We start from the raw sequence: 10918 nt of genomic DNA on the forward strand, positions 1-10918 counted from the left end.
GTCTTTATGGCTATATAGTATAAACAGCCAGCTAGAAAATAGAGTTTGGACAGTTATGGTGGGTGAATCACGTTTCGCCTTGAAACGTGTGACTCAAAACCTTTCTGTTCAGATCAGTACACAGCTCATCCTCCGTTTTAAGTTGATGAACACATTTTGGAAATGGAACATCATATAGCAGTTGTTAAATGAAATGTATTTTACCAACTGTTCCTGCTGTCCCACAACACAACCTCGTTCGTAGTCGTTACTCTTCTTCTTCTTTCCATAGGCGACCGCCTTCGACTTGCCAAAGATTATGTCGCCGTGTCGGGTATACTGCGCAAGGGGGGATGGGGAAAATGTACTGAGGAAGTGGAGCTTTCAGGGGGTTACAATTCGGACTTAAAGCCCTCTAAGTTGTTACTGAGGGCAGAGTCAGCCGGCAAGCTATTCCATTCCCTGATTGTACGTGGGAAAAAGGATCACTCTCTATAGAGAGTCCTCTGGGCAGCTGATATGCTGCAGAGTGGTTGAGTCGTGTCGGTTTTAAACAGCTGGGGGTGGGTTTTGATCAGCAGTTAATAATCAGTGAGCCATTGTGGTACTTGTAGAAGTTGATCAGCCTTGATCGCATTCGGCGATCTTGAAGTGAGGTCCACTGAAGGTACTCAGAGGGTACCTACTGGCTCAAGGTGAATATTTACCTGTGCCTGTTTTTACTTTTTCTCTGCAGTGGTAAAGAAGCTGGGGACAGTCAAACCCCCAGGAAGTACCCTGGTATAACATCTCCCATCAGTCTGTCAGAACCCACCAAGTTTGACATCGACCTTAACGTGAAGCTGGTGAACACACTCAAGCCTTACAATGTGTTTGACACAGAAGAGGGGCTCACCCATAGGTAAGTACACACAGCAATGAGATCTAGATCTTACTTAGACCCCCATGCCTGTTTGCAGTAGCGGTACTTAGGGCAAAAAGGGTGGCTCTGGACTGGACCACGGCTAACATCCAGGTGTTCCAGATGTTTTCCATGGGAGTTTTGGTCGTCTGACTCGTCTCCCCTTTCTTTTTCCATTGTTGGGCAGCCAGTGTAGGACTGTCTTTGCAAGTATTCCACTGGCATTATTTAGAATACTTAAGTTTGTTAGAATACTTGTGTATTTTACTTGTTTGTCCCACTCCTAGTTAGTAGCATTTGCTTCATCTTTTCCAAAGTGCAAAGCGGTTAACAGTTATTAGGGCTTGGTTGACTAGCACAGACATCATTTTGTCAGGATGGAGGAGGTATATTGCTTAGGTAAAACTGATGTAGTAAAAGCTTAGTATTTTCCATTACAGTTTACAGGAACAGCAACATTGAATGAAAGAGTGTTTGTGTCTAATGTTTATGATATGTTGTTACACATGGTCACATGTCACCACTTTATGTTACAGAATGGTGGTCTTGGGGAAGTTGAACAAACTAGTAAAGGAGTGGATAAAACAAGTCAGTCTAGCCAAGGTAAGCATCATTTCAGGTTATGCTTGTATACATGTATGAAGTACGTAGTATTCATTCATTCATCTGCTGTTTACCACATGTATGTACAGTAATAATGTATTGTTCATGTATTTGTTTCTTGTCTATTGTAGAACATGCCACCTGCAATAGCTGAGACAGTGGGAGGGAAAATCTACACATTTGGTTCCTACAGGCTGGGGGTCCATGGAGCAGGTCAGGCTGTGTAGTTGTAATAGTCATACGGTCATCATTTGGATGTATTACATTGACATGACTTTTATCAGACTTTCCTTGTGTGACTTCTCTTTGCCTGCCTCCTCTTTACATACATGTAGGTTTTAGTTTGATGTACAATATATTTGTATAAAACATTGTTAACTGTCATTTTGCTCCAGGTGCTGATATTGATACCCTGTGTGTAGCTCCTCGTCATGTCGACCGATCAGATTTCTTTTCATCATTCTATGAAATCCTCAAAGACCAGAAGGAAACTACAGATATAAGGGTAAGCTGAGCAGTGTTCTTACAGTTGTACATTACTTCTGTGTTGCTTCTTTAGTTGTATACTGAATAATTTTGAAAAGAATATAGCTTGTGTTGCATTAGGATCAGTGTTTCCGCCAGACTGCAGCTGAGAGGCCGTCCAGTTGGGAAGGGCCGGGTCGCGAAAATTAATTAACTTTTAATAGGGAACACGTCGCGAAAATTAACTCAGGGGGCGGGGCATTTGTTTACACTTGTTTACAAGTTGAAACTGTCCACAAGCATTCCACATTTTTTTTTGACATAAAAACACTGTTACAGATGGAAAACGTATCGTCAGGAAATTATACTGTTGCAAAACTCTGCTGCAAAACTCCAAACATCGGCATCATTTAATTATAACCTCCGGTAGCGCCCGCGCTAGCCGGATTTTTAATAGTGAAGAGCCTTGCTTCGTTCGTACTCGTACTTCCTTCGTACATTTCCGCTACGAATTACTAGTTAATATCAAGCCAAAAATACATCAAAACATGTCAAGAAACGTCATCTTATCTCTCATACACGAGACAAATTTTGAAATCGTAGCTTTCATTGTTGTTTCATTCAACAAAAATGCTCCTTGATTGTAAAATGATCACTCATCTGTTGTCTCCAGTACAGTGTCAAATGGTAGCGTGATCGTAGCGTGCGAAAAATCGGCGTTAAAAGTCAGAAAATCGCCGGAAAAATAAACTTGCAGCGCACATTCTCAACCTCGCCGGAGAAGGAAATACGCGCCATTTTGTCATTAAATATGTAAGTAGCAGCGTGAACTATACGCTATGATTGGTTGACCACATATGACCTGCGCTCTGATTGGATAGAGCCATCTTTGCCGGCATAGCTGCAGAATTTGTTTGTTGGCGAAGAGAGTTACACTACGCTACTTTCTACGGTGTTTCTACCGCTAATTAGTAACATTCAATTAAAGAAATTCATTATGTATGCATCCATATGCCGATTTGTGGTGCCTTTCGCGTATTCAAGCAAGCCGGAAGTGTTAGCGAACCGCGGCGTGGATAGCGAACTGCGGCGTGGATTTTCATGCAACCCGCCCGCTACAAGACCATCAAAAACGTAACTCCCAAAAGAGAATTTTCACATCCGAAATGATTCTGTTCGAGGAAAAATGTTTGTGGATACATTTTACCGGATGGAGACTTGAAAGACGGGTTTTAATGAGATTAACGTATGCGAAAGGCGCCGACATCAATTGTTCGTCAGCATGATAACAATAGCAAAACAAACAACGTGTGTCTTTCTTGACTTGGACGGCGTCCTCGTCTACAGCAACAAAACAAAGACTGTCAATTTCTCTGATTTTTCCGAGTCTCGAAATTTTTTAAGAGGACGGCCTCTGTCCGAGTTCAGGCCGTCCAAAACGACACCAGGCCGTCATATGACGGGTGGACGGCCCTCTGGCGGAAACACTGATTAGGATTGACTTGAGTAAAAGTTTTGTTTCAGAAGTACTCACTTTATGATCATCTTTGTTTCAGGGTGTTGAAGAAGCGTTTGTTCCTGTTATCAAATTAGACTTTGATGGTGTAGAGGTAAGACATCCATTGTTTATTGAATGGCTTACTAAAAATACCCACCTGCACTTTGCAAAAAACTTCTCGGGGTTGTAGAAAATATGAGTTAGTAGCTTCTAACATGGCTATATAGAAGAATAAAGGCTCAGTATTATGAACCATGTATTGCAGAAAACTTAAAAAAAATATCTCCATACATTATTAATTTCAATATGAATGTTTTTGTTGTTTTTTTCTATCTGTTTTAGCTTGATATCCTGTTTGCTCGACTGGCGTTACCTCAAATTCCTGAGGACCAGGACCTTCGGGAGGAGGTCCTCCTTAAGAACCTGGACCAGAGATGTGTGAGGAGTCTAAATGGTAGGTCATAAGGTCAAGTTTGTTGTCAAGATTGTTCTTAAAGAAACACACAACTTCAGCCAGGATTTGATGTTTATTTCAATGTTGATGACTTTTAGGAAATTCCTTAGTTTGAATCCAGAAGCTGTGCACAGGTTCAGTGTTTGTTGACATGTATATAATGTAGGATGTCATGTTTATTTATTCCTGTTGATCTATGTGTCTTTCCAGGTTGTAGGGTTACTGATGAGATGCTCCATCTGGTGCCCAACAGGGAAAACTTCCGCCTGGCTCTCAGGGCAATCAAGCTCTGGGCCAAGAGTGAGTTCTTCATCATTCTTACTTGGGTGAAAAGTGGGTGAAACTGTTCTGATTTAAAACATGGAATAAAGGGACATTGCTCATACGTTATAGTCCAGACTCTTGGCTACCCCTCTCTACTGTATCAGACTTTATCCCATCTCCCAAGACCCAAGTGTCAGGCAACAGTCAGTACTTACCTGGTCATTTTTCTTATACATGATGTACCTTCATGTGTTTCCTGTTCCTGTCTGTCTACAGGAAGAGGGGTATACTCCAACGTGCTGGGTTTCCTGGGTGGAGTCTCCTGGGCCATGCTGGTGGCCAGGACCTGCCAGCTGTACCCGAATGCCATCGCTTCTACTCTTATCCACAAGTTCTTTCTAGTCTTTTCCAGGTGGTAAGTGCCTTATTCAAAATGTTCAATATTGTAATGTTACGTGTAATTTTAACTTGTCATTCAAAAGTTGTATGTTTCAGAATGCTTTGTGACCATTACTAATCCTGACGTTGCTAAACAGGCATTTATAAAAGACTCATTACCTGTGTTCTCTTATTATAGGGAGTGGCCACAGCCAGTTTTGCTGAAGCAGATAGATGAGAACAACAGACTGGGGTTCCAAGTCTGGGACCCAAGAGTAAGTCCAGTTTTCCTCTGCTTCAACTCCTGTTTTCCCATTTCATAAAACAAGTACCAAACTTCAGGAATAGTTTGTTTTTTATCCCCCAGAATTTAGTATGTCTACCATTTCTCATTGCCTTCTTCCTAATTATAGTCTTTCAAGTTAGTGCTGATGGTCCATCATGGCAGAATTGAAACTAGACCACTAAAAGATCAAAAAAATTTCTTCCTACCAGACCAATCCAATGGACCGGTTTCACCTGATGCCCATTATCACACCAGCCTACCCCCAGCAGAACTCCACCTATAACGTCTCCCTGTCCACTCGTGCCATCATGCAGGAGGAGTTCAAGATAGGTCAGACTTTCCCACTTTCTCTGTACTTGATGTACAATTGATTACTACATGCAAATGGCTCAAAATAGTTCTTTCTATATAACTGTATGATACACAGGTAACAATAAAAATTATTTTCAATAGACTAATTAAGTTTTACCCAACTAGTTTTTTCTAGTCTTTGCTTTGATAATGTTTGTTGTATTACCATTTTGAATCATGTTGTCTTCTGTATTGAAAGATGCTAGGCATATTTTGGAGCCACCACTTCACATGTCACCCAAGTTTCACTGGTTGGTTTAATCATAGGTCCAGTACAGGTAGACAAGAAAACATGCTTGCATGACAAAAATGTGGCAGTTCTAGTACATTGTATTGTCTAATCTTCTGTTTATCTGACATTGATGCAGGCCTTCAAGTTACCCAAGAGATCTTTGAGGGCAAAGCCACATGGGACAAACTGTTTGAACCCAGTAGTTTCTTTGGAAAGTACAAGCACTACATTGTTCTCAGCACATCAGCAACTTCTAAAGAGCATCATCTGGAATGGTAAGTCTAATTTGTCTTTTGTTTACCATAAAATCACAGTGTTCTGTGGATAATTTGTTTTGATTAGCACATTATGACAAACACAGACAGCCAAACAAAGAACTGCAGAGCATGAGTTTCTTCGTGTATTGCAGGGTGGGACTGGTGGAATCCAAGGTGAGGATATTGATAGGTAACCTGGAGAGGACGGCTTACATCGCTCTCGCACATGTCAACCCCAAGCAGTACCCTCCTCTCAACCCACAGGAGTGAGTAGCCTCAAACTTCTTACTAGTAAAACCACAACATAAACTCTCTGGATTGTTGGTTTGCCCACAAGGGAGTGAAGTTTTGTTTATGGAGTGTCTGTGTTTCTGACTTACTCTTGCAAAGCGGCATTGGTAAAGGGGGTGAAGTCCGCCATCTCTGATTAAACTATTGACATCTGTGGTGTGTACATTTATGTTTTAGACTGAATGTAGTAAGTTATTCACACTGCACTCGCCTTATTTCAGGGATGTGTTTGTGACCAACTGGTTCATCGGGCTTCAGTTCAACAAGATCGAGGGAGGGAACATTGACCTCACCTTTGAGATCCAGTCTTTCACGGATACTGGTAAGGAAGAAATCTGTAGGCTTGGGTTGAATCACGGTTTAGACTATAGAGATACGTGTGCATGCAATTACTGTAGCCCACATCCCTGCTTAATTTTTCTGTGTCTTACAGAACACTCTTAGAAATACTATTGAAGCAGCACCATGACACAAATGTTGTAGAGGAATCAGAGATTACAGTGTAACCAGCCTATCATCCTCCTCTGTATGAACCATCACTACACAGGCTAGTTTTTGCTAGTCCCATAGGTAGTTTTTTCCCAATAACTTAAGCATTAAGAAGCCTGTCTATATTTGCAACCAGTGTGCTGTGACCATTTCCCTTGAGTAATCATGTTAGACATGTTTGACTGTACTTATTCCCTGTCTCCTATAGTTCACAGGCAGGCCATATCCAATGGTACCCTGAAGGAAGGGATGAAGATCGAGGCCCGTTCTGTTAGGAGGAAACAGTTGGGAGAGTACCTCCCACCTTCCCTCCTCAAGTTCAACAAGAAGAGGTCGCTCCCTGCCCAGGTATTATTATACTGTAGTTTATCTCTGTATGTGATGTTTGCTTTGCTCTGTTTTTGTTGTCAACTTCATCTCTGTATAAGACTGACATTTTGTTAACTCCCACCCGTGTTTCTCCAGGGTGATGAGGCAGGAGAGACCCCACCCAGGAAGAAGATCAGCCTTGATTCAGGGATCAGCCCAGCATCTACCCCAGGCAGCGCCCAGACCACTCCTGTAACAGTCAGGAAACTCAGCACCAAAGCAGAGGTAAGTCTTGAAACGTTTGCAGCGGTTTTAGCGTCGAGCTGACCTTTCCACTGCGAAATCCTGACACTGGGAATATGAGTTTCTCTGGCATTATTACTGTACTGGAGAATTTTCAGTCTTAATTGTTTCAACCACAAAAGTCTCCTTTCCCCTCCTGGCTGTGAAGACAAACTGCCATGCAACTGTTTTACAGGACACAGACTCCCCGCCGGCCACCTCAGCCTCTCCGCCCCTCCCCGAGGCAGCAGGACGACAGGTGACCACACCTGAACCTACCGCCAATGGGACACTGGATGACAGTGTCACTGAGGTATGCATCAATCTCCTTTTTACTTCAGTGTAAATCAACTACATGTATGGACAGAAGTGTATGGGAGAAGTCTTTCTTTGTGTCTGTATTTCTGCATGCAACATATATGTCTGAATGTGTTGTACACTCTTAGAAAGTGTTGAAAGTCAATGGATATGTCCCCACCTGTGACTCAAACAGTTTGATAGTCTGCCGAAGTTTGAAAGTCTTAATGTTGTTTAATTTTGTTCTCTGTAGACCAATGGCTCGGCAGCAGGTACAGGAGTAAAAAGGCCACATTCCCCTGATGCCCCTGATGCCGTAACCGATGACAACACCAAACAGTCTCCTACACCAGAGGGTTCTGAGGCTGAGTCATCCACAGGCAACAAGCAGCCGTCTTCACCCGACAACCAAGAGGCAAAGGTAGCCGAGCAGGTCGCATTTATACTTCCTAGGCCACACTCCACAGAGCTGTTATTCGTAAGACTCTGTCTTTCTTACAATGTCCGACAGAAGTTCCTCATGCCACCTGAGACTGGCTGGTGTGATTTTGTGCTGTCGAAGAGAAATGTCAAATTGTCTTCACCCACTGTCGCGGCACTGCCGGTTGCAGGCACCCTGCTACAGTGGACTTGCGGATTTGTACAATACAGAAATAAGATTGTTCACCTTGCCATTATAGGAACATTATTGACACCCTAAAACAAATGGTCAAACCTTGTATATAGTTGTCAGAATTAACGCAAGTCTAGTTGTTCCCACAGGAGGTGGATACTTCTGTAGACGGCAGTGAGCCTGCTCCCAAACGATCACATTCCCCTTCCAATGAAGGACCAGACCAAAAAATACAGAGACAGGTAGGTCCCCAGGTAGTCAGCAGCATATGTTAGATTTCTGTCAGTCTTGCCCTAGTTCTGTTTTAAAAACTACTGGAGGTTTTTTTATGGTGAAGTTGTGCATTCCACCCCAGTAATTTCATGGAGACTAGTGAAGCTAATTATTTATTGGATGCTTAAGTTTTTCGTATAAGGTGTCATATCAAAATGCTCACCATTGCATTCTCTTCAATGCTGCTTGTGTATGTTGTGTTTTTTTGTTGGGTATTTTGCAGTCTCCTGTGACAGTCGAAGAAGATGAAGCAAGTATGAAGAATCCTGCTACACCCCCCAGTATAGACCAAACTAGAGTGCAGGTTAGTTCTCTTTTCAATCAAGTTTTTCTGACGCTTTGTATGTATTTTCACTACCTCAACAGCTTTGTTGTGTGTCAGAAAACTCAAGTATCCTATAATTCTAGAATGAAACGTATCCCTGAACATCCTTCTCTTGCCTTGACTTTTCCACAGAGGCTTCCGAGCGGTGAGCTTCCGGACATTTCCTCCCCAAGAACGACTACCGCCAATGTCAGTGTGGTGAAAAATTCCATCAAACTCAGGTTGAAATAGGGCTATGGCTTGTTATGGGGAGGGGAGTGAAGTGAAGAAGAGGGCTCCCATATTGGGACTTGAGCGACTGCCACTGTCAGGTTTGTCAGTGGCTGGATAGTGTAACCTAGCGTGCAGGACAAGCTGTGTAAAATAATGGTCAGTGTTTTCTGCCAGATGGGTTACCAGGTGTGAGAGGATTAGTAGGGCATTGTCAATAACCTGTCCTGTGTTAACTTATCATTTTAATTAACTAGACGTGTAGATACCATGCACCGTAACTGTTTCGTAGCCTTTTCAGTTCAGCTGATGATAGTTCTGTACTGGAAATGATTTGGGACACAATGTACTTGAGTAGGAGTTCCAGGACATAGGTAGATGTACTGAAAATTAGAGAAGCAGATTGTTCTGGAAATTGTACATTTTATGTAGATTTACACCATTATGTAGGTTCATACTAATCCCTGTTGTCCTTGATATTTTTAGGTTAGTTTTTTTTTTAGATTTTGATGTGCATTACATGATAGTGATTTCTTATTTTCACACTTCCCCAGATCTGTGCTGAAATATTTTTTGTCCTTTGGTACACTACATTGATCCTGTGGCTGTATTGTTCTGCTTAGCCTGTGTTTTCTCAATGGAAACAGTCTGGTATTAACAAATCCCTGAGGAAGGTAAGACTGGTAGCTGATGGCATTCCTAATATTTATTGGAATATGGCTATTTCTGTAACTGTAAATTCATGTAGAGAAATAAAGGAGCTATTTTTGTTGGTGGTGTACTGTCATTACTATCACGCACTACACACACCTTTTCTTGCTTTATTGGCCTCTTTTAAGGAACAGCCAAAATATCTTGATAAAAAGCAGAAATTCAGAAAGAGAATGATTTCAGTGTTAGCTGAAGCTGTGTAGGATGCGGACTGATTGTTAAAGTGGAGTATCAGTTTGATGTTTTGGCCAAGGCACTAGCCAGTTAGATCTACCTCGGCGACCTTCCAATTGCATGTTATGATATTGCTGTAGACTTGAGGTAAATATATCCAGTTCTGGGTAAGTATGCAACACCTCATCAGGTGACCCATCGCTTGAACCGATATTGCGTTCATCAGCTTTTACCTTTTTACTTTGGTGTAGGAAGTGCCTTGGTCCATCTAGCTAGCTAGGTCTAGGCCTGCATGGGATGCAAATGCATTGCTAACTGGAAATGTTTTGTCATTTTGACACTTATGTTTTCCATTCGACCATATGGTTTTTGTTTGTACATGGTGATCATTTCCAAATAAAAGGCTCTATTTTCAAGCTGTTGTGTCTCTGCCTCTTTACTGTGTTTTTTTGTCCATAGATACTGCACTGTGTTGTACAAGGACAAGGCATTGGTAATTTATGTAAGTATATTGCAGTGCACAAATGTGTCTAGTTTTGACTCAATAAATTGTATCTAGTACTGTCCACCAAAGAACTTACAGTGTAGGCAATGTGCACTCCAATATCCGTACAAACCCAGTACCCAATAATGATCAATAATGTGTTCTGAGACGTACCACAGCTTTATGGTGCCCTATGGAGATACTGTAACTGCGGAGTGACTATCCTTACAACTGTAGCACTGATTATCCCTTATGAAAAAGTGGGCGTACATTGAGGACACAGGAGCAAGGTGTGGAAGAACATACCATGAATAATCTATTTGTTTGACCTCTCCTAGAAAAGCCTACCGAAAAAAACACTAGCTAGGCATATTCACCCGTAGAGGAGGGTGTAGTAAAGCAGATACTTGCTCGAGAAGACAACTGACCATGGCTGTTCATACGCTGAATGTAGTAGTTTTTAACTGGGTTACTTGAACGCTGGTTGTTCAGCAGTTCATTTAACTTTGTATTGCAGTACGTTTGACTTGTGACCCAGTTTTCGTACTGCCGGGATCGGGTTATGATTAGTCTGAGTCCCTTTTTCTTGAAATCCTGATTATACATGAATAGAGCGACTGAAAATGAAAATAAACTGGAGCACGGTATGTGTCATAAACAACAACTGCGGTTTCTCATTTCTCGGGCCTATAACGGTTCGTATTATTCTGCAAATACCATATACTAAAAATACCATGTACTAAAAGTATTCGACGGTTTCTCTTAATCGTATATTTAACGACTCAATTCCTC

The 10918-nt window shown here is 41.9% G+C and overlaps 1 protein-coding gene across 1 annotated transcript in view; it reads left to right on the forward strand.

Moving 5' to 3' along the window:
• The window catches only part of LOC109483735 (poly(A) polymerase beta-like), a 15245-nt gene extending 5187 nt beyond the window's left edge, over positions 1–10058 (forward strand). Inside the window, exons 11-21 of the mRNA XM_019786806.1 lie at positions 5038–5158; positions 5548–5686; positions 5821–5934; positions 6181–6281; positions 6657–6796; positions 6914–7042; positions 7236–7352; positions 7590–7757; positions 8099–8191; positions 8446–8526; positions 8680–10058. Coding sequence (XP_019642365.1) covers positions 5038–5158; positions 5548–5686; positions 5821–5934; positions 6181–6281; positions 6657–6796; positions 6914–7042; positions 7236–7352; positions 7590–7757; positions 8099–8191; positions 8446–8526; positions 8680–8778 — 1302 coding nt within the window. The 3' untranslated portion in view covers positions 8779–10058. The remainder of the gene's footprint in view (positions 1–5037; positions 5159–5547; positions 5687–5820; positions 5935–6180; positions 6282–6656; positions 6797–6913; positions 7043–7235; positions 7353–7589; positions 7758–8098; positions 8192–8445; positions 8527–8679) is intronic.
• Positions 10059–10918: the final 860 nt, after the last annotated feature.

Source organism: Branchiostoma belcheri, unplaced genomic scaffold, assembly GCF_001625305.1.
Source record: "Branchiostoma belcheri isolate BF01 breed outbred unplaced genomic scaffold, Haploidv18h27 scaffold66, whole genome shotgun sequence".
NCBI classification, from domain to species: domain Eukaryota; kingdom Metazoa; phylum Chordata; class Leptocardii; order Amphioxiformes; family Branchiostomatidae; genus Branchiostoma; species Branchiostoma belcheri.